This window comes from Mobula birostris, chromosome 7 (assembly GCF_030028105.1).
Source record: "Mobula birostris isolate sMobBir1 chromosome 7, sMobBir1.hap1, whole genome shotgun sequence".
In the NCBI taxonomy this organism is placed as follows: Eukaryota; Metazoa; Chordata; class Chondrichthyes; order Myliobatiformes; family Myliobatidae; genus Mobula; species Mobula birostris.
Genome location: NC_092376.1, coordinates 6,178,989 through 6,198,665, shown reverse-complemented (window position 1 = coordinate 6,198,665; position 19,677 = coordinate 6,178,989). Strand labels below are relative to the sequence as shown.

At 47.2% G+C, this 19,677-nt stretch overlaps 2 protein-coding genes across 4 annotated transcripts in view; both read right to left on the bottom strand.

The window, feature by feature from the left end:
• Positions 1–613: 613 nt before the first annotated feature.
• Positions 614–2,529, bottom strand: coa4 (cytochrome c oxidase assembly factor 4 homolog). The gene is made up of 2 exons (XM_072264220.1): positions 2,439–2,529; positions 614–1,144 (listed from the first exon to the last, which is right to left on the bottom strand). Exon 2 carries the CDS (start codon positions 1,130–1,132, stop codon positions 878–880), a length of 255 nt encoding a protein of 84 aa, XP_072120321.1. The 5' UTR covers positions 1,133–1,144; positions 2,439–2,529; the 3' UTR covers positions 614–877.
• Positions 2,530–13,513: 10,984 nt separating this feature from the next.
• Positions 13,514–19,677, bottom strand: part of LOC140199982 (beta-arrestin-1) — a 138,358-nt gene continuing 132,194 nt past the window's right edge. For all 3 annotated transcript variants that reach the window (XM_072262542.1, XM_072262543.1, XM_072262544.1), the window contains one exon: positions 13,514–19,670. In XM_072262542.1, the coding sequence (XP_072118643.1) occupies positions 19,559–19,670 (112 nt within the window). In that variant the 3' untranslated portion in view covers positions 13,514–19,558. The remainder of the gene's footprint in view (positions 19,671–19,677) is intronic.

The following is a 19,677-nucleotide window of genomic DNA, read 5'->3' as shown; positions in this document are numbered from 1 at the left end:
CTGAATGAGCTTTGTTGTGCCCACAGAGAAAGTGGGTTTTTGGAGGATCTATCAGTGGCTCTCGCAGTGTGAAAAGGGTGTGACTGGTGGGGAGTTATTCGTGTGTTCAACCCTCGCCTGGGTTGATAGTTCCACCACAGAAGAATGGTCTCCTTTTGTTGTGGTCACAGTCGGGCTTCTAAAGGATTTTGGAGGACAACAGGAAGATCGATGGCGACAGCTCACCTTAAGACTCAAATCTCTCCCTCTCTCTCTCCATCACTACTCAACTCAATACCACGAACTGAACTGAACTTTACTCATCATCGTAAGACTATCTATTTACCCCTAGAAGTGAAGAAGCTTGGTTTATCATATATATTTCCACACTTACTGATAAACTTATTTATTGCTAACCTGTTTGATTTATCTGCATTTATATTACTGTATTGCGTAGTTACTAATAAATACCATTAGTTAATAGCAATACTGGACTCCAAAGTGTTTTCCATTTCTGCTGGATCTTTAACCCGTCACGGAGTACGTGACAGGAGCCTGAACTCACACACTCAATGTTTTAGGAATAGCTTCTTCCACTCTGCTATCAGATTTCTGAACAGTCAATGAACCCATGAACACTTATTCCTTTTATTAAAACATTTTTTTTAAAAATTATAGTAATTTTATGTCTTCGCATTCTACTGTTGCCACAGAACAAATTCCAAGTGATATAAGTCTGATAATAAATGTAATTTTGAAACTGGTGCTGGTTAGGCAGAAGAAGGGGAGGTCTAGATGGGCCGAAGGATCTCTCGCTCTGTGCTGCCTCAGGAAAGGTTCTCGTAGGGTTTTCCGCGCTTGATGGGTGGGGGGGTGAGATTTCGCGGGCTGCGGGTGGTCAGGTGGTAGCTGGTTTGGGCTGTCTTGGGACCCTCGGAGACACCCGCTCCCTCTGGTGATCTGCCATGCACTGCTTGAACGCCTGCACGGGCCCCTGGCACCGACGCCAGTCCTGGTGCTCTGCCATACAGTCCTGCACCGCATGGTGGTAGCTGGCACAGCCCGTCCGCGAGATCATCTGATCCACTGGGTCCTCCTCCTCCTCCTCTTCCTGTCCCGCTGCCCGGCGCCTGCCCCTGTCATGAAACGACATTCCACCTGACCCCTGCAACGGAGAAACATCAGTCAGCAATGGGTTGAGAGCTACCATGGCATGGCTGTTAGCATGGCACTATTGCAGCTTAGGCTGTTGGAGTTCTAAGTCATTCAACCATACGTGGCTACCCATGAATACTGCCAAACGAAAGAGTGTTACTCTGGGACCAAGGTGCAAAACACAGTACCAACTGTCATACACGGCACAAAGTACACATATGATATCAGTAAAATACAGTCACACAAAAAGTGTAGTCCAAGTCCCCGAGTCCATGAACATTGCAGCAGTCTACAGTCAGACATCATATCACTTGTCTTCTGTTGAGCGAACACTGGTGGGGGGGGGGGGGGGTGCGCAGGTACTGGCTCCAGCATGGATGCCACGCTACACCGCCTCCAGTGGAGGTCACTGACTCCGACACCTCCCCCTGTAGTTGCAAATAGGTGACACCACAGATTAAGGCCTGGTCCTCGTCTTGACCAAGGCCACTCAATTACCCCCCCCCCCGCCATTCGCCAATAAACCGGTGAATCGAACTTGCCACATTCCACACCACCAATGTCCAACAGGGTCTTGTAATCACAAGAACAGCAGCTAAGACAATCTCTCGCCGTTAGGCTGCACGCTGCCTTCACACATCGACACTTCTGCAGGCACCATATCCAGCTCCTTCAATTTCTCCACCAACGAGCAACTCGCTGACGGGGCAGACCCGCAGTACTTCAAGTCCTTAATGTCTCTCGGGGTCTTGCAATCATAAAAAAATGCGTTTAAAAACGACACCACCACCTTTAGTTGACCCCACTGAGCCAGTGCGTCCGAGCGTGGCACCATGTTATTGGAAGTTCCAATTTCAATCCTGGCTTCCCCTTTAGCAAGACTGTACATCCTTCCCATGTGGGGGTGGATTTCCTCCGGGTGCTCTGGCCTCCTCCCAGAGTATTTATATCTATTTAGAGATACAGCACGGTAACATGCCCTTCCAGCTCAACTAACTGCCTGATGGTAGGGGGTCAAGTGATTACGGGACGAATGGGAGAGATCATTTACGGCATCCACGTGCCTAGCTGAATCACAGTTGAACTTGAACAGAAGGGTTGGTTAGTGTCAGGGTCTGTGGTTCGGGAGAAGGCAGGTCATGGGAAATTCGAGATACGGGGGTCAGAGGCCAACCTGGGGGGAGGAGATCATGGCCCGAGAGGGGTTGTGAGGTCGCATGCCGAGGGGTAGTTAGTCAGGCCGAAGGAGTGGGAAGATCAGGGACCCAGAGGGGTGTTTCTGCCGCTCCACTCGCCCCACTCACCGGCACTCAAAGCTCTCCGCCAACTTCTCGGTGTCGTCCAAAGAAAAGCTCACCCGGCACCGGAAATACTGCAGAAAACAAAAGATCCGGGGTCATGACCGGTTGCTAAGGCAACAGAGAGGCGCTGGAGAGAAAGCAACACACAACTCGGCGATCAGGCAGCATCTGTGGAGGGAAACGGACGAGTAACTTTTCGGGTCGAGACTGTTCATTCTACTGATGAGCACATGACCATGAACGGCCAAAATACCAGTTTAGGAGGTAGTAACAAAAAAGTATTGAATAATAACAAAACTCAAAATGTAATTTTTCGCCCCTGTGGAGCATCCGGATAAACTCAGCCGCCCGGACTGCTGCTGGTCTAAAGTGCACAAGACAAACTGTCCTGACAAAGGGCCTCGGCCTGAAACGTCGACTGCACCTCTTCCTAGAGATGCTGCCTGGCCTTCTGCGTTCACCAGCAACTTTTATGTGTGTTGCTTGAATTTCCAGCATCTGCAGAATTCCTGTTGTTTGCAAGACAAACTTAGAAGATTTCGCTCCAAGCGGATGCTCTGAATGGAATGAGATTCTCCCAGAGGACACCGCGGCTCAGAAGCCCCTCTATCTCAAGGCGATGTTTTCCTTGGGTTCGATGTGACGCATGCGCAACACAGTCGGGTGGTGGATGAGTTCCGTCTCTTCGGTGGCGGGTTGCCACAGAAACCAAGACGAGCGTCACGTGACCGTCGGCGCGCCGTCCCGTCCCGCCCCGCCCCGCCCCAGGAATATTCGGCTGGTCGGGCGGCTGCTGAGAAGGGTGAGATGGAATCAATAATTTTGGGGGAAGCTCCACCCCAGAGAAAGGAAAATCTGAAATTCAACGTGTTTGAGGTTGCAGAGAGAGTTGGGAGGGCAGTAAAGAGTGTCACAGCTCAGTTACAGCAGCGGTGGTGGCCATTCAGTCTGTTAATTCCCTACTAGACTGGCCTTCCCCTGCACATCCAATCCCTGCAGAAAGATGTCCTGGCAACCATCCCTTAAATTCCAACAGACTGAGAGAAACCAATGTTGAACTGAGACACCAGCAGAGAAAACAGTCACCAGAAATTGTAGGACTCACCTCTTATTTTGCCCAAGCAGTCTCCAACCTGACATCATGAATATTGATATCTCTAACTTCCAAAAACCCTTCCAATAATGTCCCAGCCTATGCAGTCTCTCAGAAACAAAATCAGGTGTAATATCAAAGTGCTGGAGGAACTCAGCAGGTCAGGCAGCATCTATGGAAATGCATAAACAGTTTTGGGCTGAGACCCTTCATCAAGATTCTTGTGTTTATGTTTAATATCACTGACATATTTGTGTGAAATTAGATTAGATTATGAGGACATGCAGTCCTCTTTTATTGTCATTTAGTAATGCATGCATTAAGAAATGATACAATATTCCTGCGGTGTGATATCACGGAAACACAGGACAGACCAACACTGAAAGATTAACAAAAGCCACATAATTATAACATATAGTAACAACAGTGCAACAATACCATAACTTGATGAAGAACAGGCCATGGCACAGTAAAAAAGTTCAAAGTCTCTCGAAAGTCCCACATCTCACGCAGACGGGAGAAGGAAGAAAACTCTCCCTGCCATGCCCGACCACAGTCCGACTCTGTCGTCCGAAAACTTCGAGCCTCCAATCAGCCCTCCGACACAGTGTATTGAGCACCATCTCTATCCGAATGCTTCGACCTCAGCCTCGGTCGCCAGCAGCAGGCAAAGCCGGGGATTTTGGGGCCTTCCCTCCGGAAGATTCTCCATCGCGCAGTAACAATGGCAGCGAACCAGCATTTCAGAAATTTCTCCAGGTGTTCCTCTGTGCTTTCACGTCTGTCTCCATCAAATCAGAATTGTCCACAGCCCCTATTTAACAGATACGATATCATTTCACCGGCGAGCTCTGCGCTCTGTGTCGCGCTGCCATTTTCTCCTCCCGCCTAATTTTAACCAGAAGCAACTCTGCAGATGCTGGAAATCCAAAGCAACACACACAAAGTGCTGGAGGAACTCAGCAGGTCAGGCAACATTCATGGAGGGGAATAAACAGTCGACATTTTGGTCCAAGACACTTCATCAGGACCTGATGAAGGGTCTTGGCCTGAAGCATTGACTATTTATGCATTTCAACAGATGAGCCTGACCTGTTGAGTTCCTCCAGCATTTTGTGTGTATTGTGAAATATATTTATTTATTGAGATTCACTGCAGAACGGGCCCTTCCAGCCCTTTGAGCCATACCGCCCAGCGACCCGTGATTTAATCCCAGCCTAATCACAGGGCAATTTACAATGACCAATTAACCTACCAACCAGTGCATTTTTGGACTGTGGGAGGAAACCGGAGCACCCGGAGGAAACCCACGCAGTCACGGGGAGAATGTACAAACTCCCGACAGGCTGTGGCAGGAATTGAACCCCGGTCGCCTGTACTGTTAGACGTTGTGCTAACCACTACGGTACTGTGCAGCCTGAAATTTGCTGTTCTGCGGCAGCAGTTCATTAGAAAACTGTAAATCACAATAAGCAATATATATTAAAGAATTAAATAGCGCAACAGAAGAGCAAAGTTGTGATGTAAAGTTCATGGGTTCAGGGACGGTTCAGGAATCTGATGGCGGGGGGGAAGAAGCTGTTCCTAAAATGCTGAGTGTGTTTCTTCAGGCTCCTGTACCTCCTATGTATAATACAAACCCTCCAGTCCCAATAACATAATCATTAATCCTCTCTGTACTCCTCCAGTTTACTGACATCTTTCCTATAGCAGGGTGACCAGAACTGTACACAGTACTCCAAATCTAGCCTTACCTCCATCTTGTGCAGACGTAACATAATGTCCCAACTCCTGCTCTCCATGTTATGGGCACTTGTGCAAATGGGCTAGTTTAATCCAGTTTTGTATCATTTACCGGTACTGAGTTTTCCGGATTGGAAGTGCCCGGCCAGTCTTTCCCATCTGTCCTCGCTGCCTGGATGGAGGATGGATCATTCTCTCTTCTCCCCACTTCCATCGGGCAGACGTTGCAAAAGCCTGAAAGCATGTACCACCAGGCTCAGGGACAGCTTCTATCCTGCTGTATTAAGGCTGTTGAATGGTCCCCTAGTATGGTAAGTTGGAGTCTTCACCTCATAATCTACCTCATTATGACCTTGCAGCTTATTGACCGCCTGCACTGCACTTTCTCTGTAACTGTAACACTTTATTCTGCATTTTCTTACTGTTTTCTCTTGTACTATCTCTGTGCATTAAACTTAATGAAATGATCTGTGTGGATGGATGCGAAAACAAATATTTTCACTATACCTTGGTATGTGTGACAGTAGCACGCATACCAAACTCTGAATGAAATATAGCTGCTGTTGTCCTTATATTCCTATAAGGACAACAGCAGCTATATTTATTAGGAGTTTGAGAAGATTTGCTGTCACCAAAGCCACTCACAGATTTCTACAGGTGTAACACGGAGAGCATTCTGACTGGCTGCATCACCGTCTGGTCTGGAGTGGGGAAAACACGGCTCAGGATCGAAATGAGCTGCGGAAAGTTGTGAATTCAGTCCGCTCCGTCATGGGCACCAGGCTCCCCAGCATCCAGGATACCTTCAGAGAGCCATGCCTCAAAAAGGCAGCATCCATTATTAGGGACCCCTGTCACCCAGGCCATGCCCTCTTCTCATTGATACCATCAGGGAGGAGGTACAGAAACCTGAAAGCACTCACTCAGCATTTCAGGAACAACTTCTTCCCCTCTGCCACATGATTTCTAAATGGATATTGAACTCATGAACAATACCACACTACTTTTTTCTTGTTTTGCACGACTTACTTAACTGTTTAAAATATATATACTTCTCACTGTAACTTACAGATTTTATTATTATGTATAACACTGTGCTGCTGCTGCAGAACAACAGATTTCATGACATATGCCAGTGATATCAAACCTGATTCTGATTCTCCTGGTGAATTTCTTCTGGGTGCTGTCCTTTCCTCCCACATTCCAGGTTAGGGGTAGGGGTAGTAAATTGCCATGCTTGTGCAAAATCATGGCGACACTTGCAGACTGTCCCCAGCCCATCCACAGATTGTGTTGTTTATTGACGCAATATCATGCAGTTTGGGGTGTACGGGGGTGTCAGGGAGGGGTAGCATCTCTGGTGGGGGAACATGTCGCGTCCTTTTCAAGGCGGTTAGTCCACCTTTGGTCCCCACCTGGCACTCAGCTCTCACCTGTGGCTCCCGTAGCTGTTTGCATGCGACAGCGGCCACACCCCGGGCAACGGCTTCGACAAGCCGGCTAAACCAGGTGAGGGTAGCCGACGGGTCTCAAACCCTCGGTGAGATAGGGAGTTGTCTCTCCCAGCATGTGAAGACGGACTCTGGCGGACTGAGTGGACGAGACCAATGGAAGGTCCAACGGTCAAGAAGGCGGTCTCTGCAAGCGTCGTGGAACGTGTAGAGCAGAACAAGACACAGAAGATGTCCTGGTCATCCACTGCACCTAGTCCCATCTCCAGCCATCTCAACTCCTGTCTTGCCCCTGGATCCAGATGGGAATTGGGAAGAGGGAGAGTGAGGCTGACACTGCACAGCTCTCCCTCACTTAAATCCAAATCATGCGTTAGTCTTGACATCATCAATTGGTGTTGAGGTCTTCATCGACAACGATGGACAAACACAAACTGTATGTTTCAATGTATATGAAAGCTAACCTTTCTTCAATCTTATCCTCAAGATTAAAGATGACACCAGAGATTTTGGTGGACCTTCCTTCTGTTTACCTGTGAAACAGTTTAATTCTTTGCTTCCCGTGTCTCTTTTTTCCTTTTTCAAGGTGGCTGGGGTCGTGTCAGAGTGTCTGATCCAGTCTGCAGCTCATACTACGGTTCTTCACGGGTGGTGATTCTCACGTTTGGAACTCACCGAGGAGCCTGGCGTTTCAGTATCTCCAGATGCCGCCTGAAAGATGTGCGCCTTCAGGGTGCGGCCCCGTGGCTGACCCGATTCTTCGCTAATGTCACAGACTGAAGTGTCGCGGGAGGCTGAAGCTTTGAAAGAGTGGGCAGGCGGTGTACGGCACTGCCAAAGGAAGGAGGAGGGGGAGAGTTAATGCTTTTACTGCTGCTTGTGTGTGGGAGAGAGAAAGAGGAAGCTTTGGGGTTCTAACATTTTCTGTCAGATATTCTTTTTTTAATGTTTTGTGGATGTCTGTGAAGATTAAGGATTTCAGGTTGTATTCTGTAAGCATTCTCTGATATTAAATCAAACCATTTATTTTGTTATTATTTTTCGTTGTGCTATCTCAAGGTGTTTAGATTAAAGTCTGTCACGAGCCTTGTGGGCCATCAGGCCGGTGCTTATGCCAGTTTCCGTGGCATGAAGCGACTGAGAGTACGAGACTACCCCCCCCCCCCCCACCCCAGATAGGACGCCAGTCTATTGTGAGTGAATGCCAGTACCCATTCTCAGCTGGGTAGACTGGAGCATTGTGTGGTTAAGTACCTTGCTCAAGGACACACTCACTGCCTCGGCCGAGGCTTGAACCCACGACCTTCAGATCGCTAGTCCAATGCCCTGACCACTTGGCCACGCGCCACACATCTCAAGGTTTAGATGTGATGAAACAATCTGTGTGGATACCATCCACAGCAAAGTCCCTCATTGTACCTTGGTGCACGTGACAACAATAAACCAATTTACTAATTCCCTCTCACTCTCTCATGATTCCTGAGAGTGAACTTATTAACAGAGTTTTTGGACCCCTTACCAGTTATCTCCTGATAATTGTGCAAGTCCGTGTGCTGAAGAACGAAGGTCAAACCCTTGTTCGGGGAGTCTGGGGCCGAATCTCGAAGGTCAAATCCATGATCGGCGAGTCCTAGGGTCGATACGGGAGGTCGTCGAAGTCCGAAGTTGGATGCCCGGTGTCTGAGGGCTTGTGACCAAGGGCTGATGGTGGACTGTCCTGGGTTTGGAAGCCTGTCTGTGTGATGGTCAGGTGGTGGGTGGATGGGTGGGGTGGGGGGAAGGGGCTTGATTTGCGACTGTTGTTGCTCTGCTGAACATTGTGGGTATGCGATGTTGGTGCCGGAATGTGTGCCAACACGTGCGGGCTGCCCCCAGCACTTCCTTGGTTGTGTTGGCTTTAATGCAAACCATAGAAACCATAGAAACTACAGCACAGAAACAGGCCCTTTGGCCCTTCTTGGCTGTGCCGAACCATTTTCTGCCTAGTCCCACTGACCTGCACATGGACCATATCCCTCCATACACCTCCCATCCATGCATTTCACTGTATGTTTTGACGTACGTGTGATAAATGTCAATCTGAATCTGATGTGGCTTTTGAGAAGGGTCCTGTCAATTGTCTTAACATATCACGGAACAATTTAGACCCAATGGAAATAAACAGTTGACATTTTGGGCCAAGGCCCTTTCAGCCCAAAACGTCGACTGTTCATTCCCCTCCATAGATGCTGCCTGACCTACTGAGTTCCTCCAGCATTTTGTATGTAGTGGCCTGGATTTTGATCATCTGTAGAACCTCTAGTGTTTATACAGTCAATGGAGCCGCAAACCTCTCCCCTCCACCCAACACCCCCAACTCCTCTAGATCTCCTTGAGAAGGTGCTGGAATCATGATGAAAGTCCCGTTAAACATCAAACTCTTTACAATTTTCAACACCACTGTACAACACTAAAGGAACTGGTTAATCTGATCTTGCCTGATATTGCTGGCAGAATTTCAGATGGCAACGACGAGGTGTACAGGAACAAAACAGATCATCTGGTTGGGTAGTGTCGCAACAACCTTACACTCAATGTCAGTAAGACCAAGGAATTAATTGTGGACTTCAGAAAGGGTAAGATGAGGGAACACACGCCTGTCCTCATTGAAGGATCAGAAGTGGAAAGGGAGAGTAGTTTTAACTTCCTGCGTGTCAACATCTCTGAAGATCTATCCTGGGCCTAACATATTGACACAGTTGCAAAGAAGGCATGACAACGGCTATATCTCGTGAGGAGTTAGAGGAAATTTGGTATGTCACCAAAGACACTCACAGATGACTACAGATGTACCGTGGAGAGCGTTCTAACTGGTTGCATCACCGTCTGCTATGGAGGGGCCACTTCACAGCATCAAAAAAATATGCAGAAATTTTAACCTCTGCCAGCTCCATCATAGACCCTGGCCTCCCCAGTGATGCCTCAAAAAGGACCCCTATCACCCAGCACATGCCCTCTTCTCACTACCATCAGGGAGGAGGTACAAGAGCCTGAAGACACACACACTAAACTTTTTCCAAGAACAGCTTCTTTCCCTCCACCATCAGATTTCTGAATGGACAGTAAACCCATGAACAGTACCTCACTAATTTCCCCCTCTGTTTTTGCATGACTTATTTAATTTAATTTTCTTTTATGTATTTTTCTTATTGTAATGTATAGTTTTTATTATTATGTATTGCAATGTACTGCTGCTGCAAAACAACAAATTTTACAACATATGCTGGTGATATTAAACCTGATTCTGATTCTGTTTCTGAAGGGTCTCGCCCAAAAGAGCGACTGTTTCCTCCCCTCCATAGATGCTGCCTAACCTGCTGAGTTCCTCCAGCATTTTGTGTGTGTGTGTTGCTCTGGGTTTCCAGCATCTGCAGAATCTCTTGTGTATATGATTCAGCTCTAGCTTGTGAGGACAGACAGGACTTACCATCTGACATTAAACATCTTAAAGACACATGCATGTAACTTACTTTTAACTATTTAATAGACATACATATACTTACTGTCATTCACAGTTTTTCTCTCTCTATTATTATGTATTGCACTGCTGCTACAAAGTTAACAAATTTCATGACATATGCCAGTGATATTAAAACTGATTCTGATTTTTTGTGACATACTCTCACTGAGTGTACGTTCGTGGTCTTCTGTTGCTGCAGCCCAAACACTTCAAGGTTCAACATGCTGTGCATTCAGAGATGCTCTTCTGCACACCACTGTTGTAACACGTGGTTATTTGAGTTAATGTCACCTTCCTGTCAGTTTGAACCAGTCTGGCCATTCTCCTCTGACCTCTCTCATTAACAAGGTGTTTTCACCCACAGAACTGCCGTCACTGGATGTTTTTTTTTTCTCTCACACCATTCTCTGTAAATTCTAGAGACTGTTGAGCTTGAAAATCCCAGGAGATCAGCAGTTTTCTGAGATACTCAAACCACCCCATCTGGCACCAACAATCATTCCACAGTCAAAATCACTAAGATCACATTTCTTCCCCATTCTGATGCTTGGTCTGAACAACAACTGAACCACTTGACCATGTCTGCATGCTTTAATGCATTGAGTTGCTGCCATGATTGGCTGATTAGATATTTGCATTAACAAGCAGGTGTATACAGGTGTACCAAAAAACGTGACCACTGAGTGTATATAATTAAGTTGGTACTTTTTCCCACTTGACAAAACATCTTGTGAAAGGGGACATGGACAGTTACAACACCACCCCCGGATCCAAATTGGGGGTTTGATGTCCTTGTAGGTGATGTATTAGTTTTTGCGAGGGAGGGGGTTTGATGTTCTAGCTGCTGTTTTCCGGGTGGGCGATCTGTTAGTTCTTGTGCAAGGGAGGGGTTGCGGGATCTGGAGTTTGTAAGTTTTTTTTCTTTTTCTTTTTTGTGTGGGGGGAGTTTGATGTCTTTTTCAATTATTTCAATATGTTTTCTGTTTTTCATGGCTATCTGGAAAAGGCAAATCTCAGAGACATCTTAAAGGTAAACTATCGTCATCTGGGCACCACGGTAGTGTAGCTCTCAGCGTGATGCTTTTTCAGGTCAGGTCATCGGAGTTCTGAGTTCAATTCTGACTTCCTTCGTCAGAAAGTTTTACATTCTTCCCATGTGCGCGTGGGTTTCCTCCTACAGTCGAAAGACATATGGGTTGGTAGGTTACCTGGTCATCGTAAATTGCCCTGTGTTTAGGCTGGTGTTAATTGGGTGGGTTGCTGGACAGCTTGGCACTGTGTGCAGAAAGGCCTGTTCCACACTGTACTTCTAAATCAGCAATAAAAAAAAAGATAATCTATCATCATTTATTTAAAGTTCAAAGTTGTTTTTTGTATATCACAGTTGAAACCATAGTGAGACAGAGAAGTGACATTAGACAATGGGACACAATCCCTCTCCAGTCCACAAAACAATAATGTTCCCATCGACCGATAGATCCCAAAATTGACAATCCATCTATACTAATACACAGCCTATTGTCAAACAGGAACCATCAAAACTGTCGGCAAAATAAACATTAAAAAAAAACACAAGGCCTTTATTCCACTGTTAAAAAGGAAGTTATCATAGCAAGGACTGTTAATGGAGTCTCACGCGTCTGTAACTAGTGATGGAAACAGTTGTTTACACACAAGCATTCTCCTTTAAGTAGGTACAATCAGTTGGTCCCTGTTAAGCTGCAATCACTGTTCCCTCCGACCTGCGCGGATGTGCGGCCACGCAGTAACTGAAATGCTCTTTCTTGCTCCTGTAGCCTTTGTTGCCATGCAGCTGGGATTTTCTTTTATATAATGTTAATATAACTTCAAAATTATGCTAATGTAATTCTGAAATTTATGTTAATATAATTGTGAAATCCCCTGTAATTACGTATTAATGAATATAATCCATAAAATTTTAAAATAATAAACATACCACAACTTTTACTTTGAAATATTATAGAGCTTCAATGTATTTACATTGTCAGTGTTTCAAGTTACAACACTGTTACAAATTGCAACAATAAACACAGAATGGATGGTGGTAGCTTATGGTTAATAAACCGCCAGCCTGCAGAACACCGACGCTGTTTAAAAGTTTATGAAATGTGAAAGATTTTCTTTGTTGTACTGTATTTCATAATACCTTTCAATTAATAAATAAAATAATTCAAAAGTATGTGATTTTTCAATTGTCATTCTAAATATTCATAGTATGCATATTACAAAAAAAGACATTTAGAGTGCTGCACAATGGCTGGTCATGCAGCTGTAAAAAAAATAGAGGGAATGTTGGTTGCATTGTTCAGCAGTTCGGTCGGGGATCAGTTAGGACTTCTCCAAGAGAACTATGACCTTGTCATAGACCTTGGAGGCATGCGTGCCTCAATGACCCGGAGAGTTATGCTGGCTGGAGTCAGGGCTTTATGATTTGGCTCTTGGTAGGATCACCCATGCCAAACAAGTCAAACGGTAGAGGCCAGACTAAGAGTGGTCCTCCAGTCCTCTAGGTACAGGGTTCAGCTCAGGGCTAACAACTCTGATTGGTAAAACAAAACTGTTACGGAAACAGCAACAGAGAATACTTCTACATATTGGTGTGATGGTATTCCTGAGTCTCCACCAGAGACTTGCATGGCTGACACCAGTGAAAACCAAGAGGAAGCTACTGACGTGATGAAGGAAACTGTGAACACTGCCAGAGATGTGGAGGACCTCCCTTGCTGCCCTGAACACCAGCGGTGTAATGGGCAGTCAGTTAGGAATGCGTGTTTGTAGGGCACTGTATTCGGGGGGGGGGGGTCACAACCTTCTCTCAATGCAGCTAGCTAGATTGTGGTGGGGTAGTGCATGCACAAAGTAATCACAGACCCCACCCATCCTGGACATTCACCGTCTCCCCTCTCCCATCAGGCAGGAGATACAAAAGTCTGAAAGCTCGTACCACCAGGCTCAAAAACCGGGTCTATACCACTTCTGTAAGATCATTGATTGGGTCCCTAAGGTGGGCTCTTTACCTTATTATCGTGCTGAACATTATTGTCACCTGGCACTGCACTTTCTCCACAACAGCAACTAATTTTCATCAACGCACCATAGAAAGCATCCGATCTGGCTTGGTGTGGCAACTGACCTCGTAAAACTGTAGAGGGTTGTGGACACAGCTCGGCACATCATGGAAACCAGCCTCCCCTCCACGGACTCTGTCTACACTTTTCACTACCTCGGTAAAGCAGCCAACATAATCAAAGTCCCACCCACCCCACCCTGGACATTCTCTGTTCTGTTCTCTCCCACCGTGTTGAAGACACAAAAGCCTGAGCTCACATAGCATCAGGCTCAAGGTCAGCTTCTTCTATCCCGCTGTCAAATGGTTTCCCGTGCAATAACATGGACTCTTGACCTCACAATCTACCTCACTGTGATCTTGCACTTTATTGTCTACCCGCAGTGCACTTTCTCTGAAGCTGTTGTACTTTCTTCTGCGTTCTGTTATTGTTCTAGCTCAATGCATTGTGTGATCTGTATGAACTGCATGCAAGACAAGCTTTACAACATCTCTGAGTCCATGTGACAATAAACCAATTCCAGTTCACTAAGACCCTTCCTTTGCCATGATGAACTACCCCAGCCAACCCAATATCACAAATGACCTTAGATCGATCACAAATCACAAAAATTATACAACCCCTTGCTACTTATAAACAGTGAAAATGGACAACAACGATACAATGCAGCACTGTCCAATCAGAAGCATCCTTTCCCCATTGACTGACCTCTAATTGGTGGCTTTGCCAATTGGTGTCATGCCCAAATCCAATCCTGCAGTGGGTGTAAATACAAAATTCTGGAGGAACTCCTTGGATCCAGCGTCAGCATCTCTTGTGTTTATGGTGGATATCCATGTGGTGGTGGGGGGGGGCGGTGGTGTGGAGGAGAGGTGGGAGAACTGAATTTGATGTCTTCAGATGAAAAGTGACTAAAATAAGATGGAATTGAGGCATTTACATCGTGTTACTAGACGCATTGGGTGGCAGAGTGGAGTTGTAAGACACTCCTCCACTCCGCTAACCTGCAGGTCACCCTTGGGCGAGGTGTAGCACCTGCTTAGCACTCCCTACCTCAATCAGGGTCACGTGAAACCATGGGAGCAGGTGGTGGATGGTCGTATGAGCAGCTGGTTCATATCACGTCTTGGTTATGCGACCACTGACGCCAGGCAGACAATCTCTGAAGAGTGTTTATACTAGCTGCGATCACCAGTCTTGTGAAGACACTGCCCAGAAGACAGCAATGGCAAACCACTTCTGTAGAAAAAATGCCAAGAACAATCATGGCCAAAGACCATGCTCGTCCATGTCACATGACACACACATAATGGTGACGTTAGGCGACACAGTACATAATGGTGATGATGATGAGATGCTTTCTGGTGGTGGTGCGGGCTGAATAGGCAAAGCTAGAAGGGAAGGTGTTGCAAGTCCTTTCTCTCCACGTAGGTTTTGAACAATCTGGTTGGATAGAGGGACCAGATCCAAAAGCAAACTCCGGTGGCGATCAGTTAATTAGGGAAAATTGTAGGGAGAACAGGAATTTTTTTTCTCTCTGAGAAAAGGCCATCACTGACTCAATGGCTGAATGGCCTCCCTTAATGGGGTGAAGGAATTGAGCTCGTGCAGTTTGGCGGACCCGGACCCAGGGTCCACACTGTGCCAGTGAATGCTGCGCCACTCCCTCCCTCCCCCGTCAATCGCACCAGTAAGGTGGCACCATCACCCCCCCTAAGTACGTACACACCTGCCTTCTCAGGATGATTGATGGCCGATCACTCACTGTCAATTCTACATGCAGCAGTCCCAGCCACGGCAGTGGACTCCGTCAATCGATCGTGGTGGAAACGTGTGAATGCCCGTCAATTGCACCCAAAGCACGAAGCCTTCAGTATGGGACTGGAGTCACAGAGACCCTGAAGGAGTGATAACACAGTATGCCCCACCTCGCTGACCAGAATGCTTCTGCGCATGTCACGAGCAATGGTGGTAGAGCAAGCACAGACCTCACTCTCAGCACAGCCTTTAAATGTTCGTAAGGATTTATAACTTGAGGCACAAGCCAGCCGGCACAGAAACAGCTAGCCCAGTGCTGTGGTAAACAGGAAGCTTGTCACAAAATGACAAAGATGGCACTAGATTGAGGATTATATTAGACTGGTACAGAGTGGTGAGGGTTAAAGCCTAGGTTAAAGTGTAGTTTTGAAATTTTGCTCATGGACATCGATCGGTGTGGAAATTGGCAAAATTTTACACCTAACCCAGACTCTCCTATCTCGCACACTTCAACGGCAGAGGGAGCATGGGTCAGACATAGATTGGTATCTCTCTACACTGTCCCATCACCCACTCCCCGGGTCAGACACAGACTGATATCCCTCTACACTGTCCCATCACACACTCCCCGGGTCAGACACAGACTGATATCCCTCTACACTGTCCCATCACACACTCCCCAGGTCAGACACAGACTGGTATCTCTCTACATTGTCCCATCACACACTCCCCCCGGTCAGGCACAGACTGATATCCCTCTACACTGTCCCATCACACACTCCCCAGGTCAGACACAGACTGATAACCCTCTACACTGTCCCATCACACACTCCCCAGGTCAGACACAGACTGGTATCTCTCTACATTGTCCCATCACACACTCCCCCCGGTCAGGCACAGACTGATATCCCTCTACACTGTCCCATCACACACTCCCCAGGTCAGACACAGACTGGTATCTCTCTACATTGTCCCATCACACACTCCCCCCGGTCAGGCACAGACTGATATCCCTCTACACTGTCCCATCACACACTCCCCAGGTCAGACACAGACTGATAACCCTCTACACTGTCCCATCACACACTCCCCAGGTCAGACACAGACTGGTATCTCTCTACATTGTCCCATCACACACTCCCCCCGGTCAGGCACAGACTGATATCCCTCTACACTGTCCCATCACACACTCCCCAGGTCAGACACAGACTGATAACCCTCTACACTGTCCCATCACACACTCCCCAGGTCAGACACAGATTGGTATCTCTCTACATTGTCGCATCACACACTCCCCCAGTCAGACACAGACTGGTATCCCTCTACACTGTCTCAACACATACTTCCAGGGTCAAACACAGAGTAAAGTTCCCTCTGCACTGTCCCATCACACACTGCCAAGCTCAGACACAGAGTGAAGCTCCCTCCACAGTGTCCTATCATACACTTCCAGGGTCAGACAGAGGGAAGCTCCCTCTACACTGTCCCATCACACACTTATAGGGTCAGATACAGAGTGAAGTTCCCTCTAAACCATCCAATCACACAAGTTAAATACAGAATAAAACTCCCTCACAAATATTGTGTGGTAACCTCCAGGAATCTGTCCAGACAGAGGTGTGAAACATAACGATGAGCTCACTCTGAAATATCTGATTTCATGTCGAGGTGAAAAGGAAGAAGAAGACACCTAGTATCATATAGTTATTGTCCCCCAGTGTTAATGGATGTCATTCATCACCAGCTGACTTTGGAACTTATTGTCTGTGGGTTGACTCGTTCAACAACTCTACGATCCATTGACGACAGGTGGATCAAACTGGTTTGTGTTGCATTTGAGCTGGACTGGACGGGAGTAGGATGGATGGTGCAGTGGCAACTCCAGGCAGATGTGGCTTATCACTCAGACAGCTCGGACGCAACATCCATGGGCGACCCTGACTTGTGGAGGGCCTCAACAGGTTGGATGGGATGGAACTGAGAGAAACTGGAGGGAGGTCAATGGCTCAAGTGGCAGCTGTGGGAGGGAAGGAATTGTCGACGTTTTGGGTCACATGGATGAATCGAACCTCAGCCTGAAACATCGACAGTTACTTTCCCCCCTACAGATGCTGGTCAACCCACTGAGTACCTCCAGCAGACTATCTGTCGCTTCACCCTCCAGCGTTGACAGCCTTGTGTGTCTTCTCTGGGTTGCTGGGCATGGGTTATTGGGACCGGTAAGGCGGGCTGGATTGAAACACAGCAAGTTTTGCTGAACACGGTGGGCATGCTATATTGGCACCAGAATGTGTGGCAACACTTGCGGGCTGCCCCCAGCTCATCCTCACTCTGTGTTGGCTGTTAAGGCAAATGACACATTTCACTGGGAATCTGAATCTGAGTTTGGACTATTTTAGAAGTGTGGGGTTTATCTGCATTGGGTTGGGTTACATTGAAATGGGCTGGAGGGATCAGGTTCTGGTTAGGATGGCACTGAACCATGAGGCTCGTCATGGTTGCTTTTTTAGGTTCATAAGGGTAGTTTTAGGGGGACTGAGAGGAGAATCGGAGTCCAGGCTGTCATGAGCCTGTGAGCCTGTGCACCTGCATTTGTTAATTGTTGTCTTATCTAGCATTGTTGAACCCTGGTGCTTACTGCTTAATCTTGCCCAGTTTATTGTGACTGGCACGGGTTTTCTGCGTACTGTGATCTCCTGATTAGCACTTATCGTGGGATCCTTGTGTTTTGAGAATGATTCACCTTGCAGTGTTGCTCGGTCAAGCCACTGACCTGTTGGAATACCTACGAATAATCGATTGTTTCTGTCTCTACATGGCAGTCTGTCGTTCCTCTGCACCTGGGTTCAGTCGTCTGCCAGCGCACACCATGACACAGGTTAGGGTTCGGGGGATAGGGATGTGGGAAGTTAGAGGTCAGGGCAGTCAATGAATTTTCGGGGGCAGGAGATGCTGGTCAGAGTCCAGGTCAGAACACTCCACAGTTGAAGCCCAAGGACGGAGACTAGTGATCCCCTTAGTTAGGGCCCCGGGGACCAGGGCTGGTGATGCCACTGAGATTGGCAAATCCCAGCACCAGAGGTCCGAGCAAGCGGGAGGCATGAGGGCCAATGACCCCTCTCTCCCCCAAGGTCAGTAGGATCTGAGGTCAGAGGTCCAGGCTTGCCAGTCACAGACTCGTGACTGGGAATTCCTGGGGGCGATACACAGAGGTTGCTAAGTGCGGTAATTGAAGACTGAAGACAGCAAGTCTGGAGGTCAAGGCTGAAGGTTGAAGTTCCTGGGTCACATGTCTGGAGTCAGAGGCCTGGTATCTGTGAGTCTGGGTCAGGGACTGGAGATTAGAGGCCTGGGGGCAGCCGGTACTGGAGTTGGAGGCCTGTCTGTGTACCTGAGTGGGTGGAAGGATGGGAAAGGTTGTCATTCTGCTGAAGACTGAGGAGATGTTATTACACATTTCACTGTCTGTTTTGACATACACATCTGGATCTGAATCTACTGTCCAGTTTCCCCCTTGCATTTTACTCAGAGAGCGGTAGATGCCTAGAATGCGCTGCCTGCTATGGAGGTAGAGGCAAATACGTTAGAGACTTTTAAGAGACGTTTGGATGGGCACATGGATGAAGGGATATGGATATGGTGTAGGTAGGAAGGATTAGAGTTTTGTTTTTTTAATTTATTTTTTAGCTGGTTCAGCACAACATTGTGGGCCGAGTGCCGTGTTGCAGTACCATAATGTTCTATGTGATCTATAAACAATAAATGACTCTGAATGTGATTAGAGTGGGCTGGGATGGGCTGAATTGATTCTGGATATCTGGGGTTGCTTTGAATTGAGTTGAAATAGATTGTTGTTGCTTCAAATGGGATTGTTTTGAGATAGGTTGTGTAGGAATCACTTGCAATATGTAGAGTTGTGTTGGATTGGATTGGGTTTTGATGGGATCTCCAGGTTCACAAACTACTTGAGATTTCATCCTCCACCCTACCAACCTCTGCTATTAACCTGTAGGCAACAAGACCATTATGTTTCCCACTTCCAGGTGCTAAGCTCTCAGGATAACCATAGAAAATGTTGGAAGCACTCAGCAGGTCTAACAAATGGTCTCTGTCCTGAAACATTAACCGTTTCTCTCTCCAACGACACTGCCAAGCCCACTGAGAATTTCCAGCATATTCAGAATGCGGGCATCTGCAGTATTTTGAATTTTTCTTTCTGTTTCACTCAAAGCATTGTCCTGGAAATTCCTGAATGGTCTGGAAACCCTAGAGGGAAGTGAACTGACACTGCCAAAGGCAGAGGAGGCTGGGAAGAAACCGGTATCACTCCTGCACCAATCTTCAATTCACAGTCCAAGAGCTCTGGGCTCAAGGCCATCCAGAGTACTTTCTCTTTAAAATATTACAAGAAGAGGAACTACAAACAACGGCAGCTTTTCGTGTAGTGGGTGCGACCATGGATCGAGGCCGGGGCGGTGGGTGGGGCAGTTTCACCGGTCATCGTGTTGTGGTGAATTCGCTCCATCTTCATTGTCACCGCTCTCATCTTTCAGGCCCTTCAACCTCTGCCGGGCAAAGTCCTCGAAGACAATGTCATCGTCACTGCAAA

Coding starts and splice junctions, on each gene's coding strand:
- coa4 (XM_072264220.1), bottom strand. CDS start 1,132: ATGTCGTTTCATGACAGGGGCAGGCGCCGGGCAGCGGGACAGGAAGAG.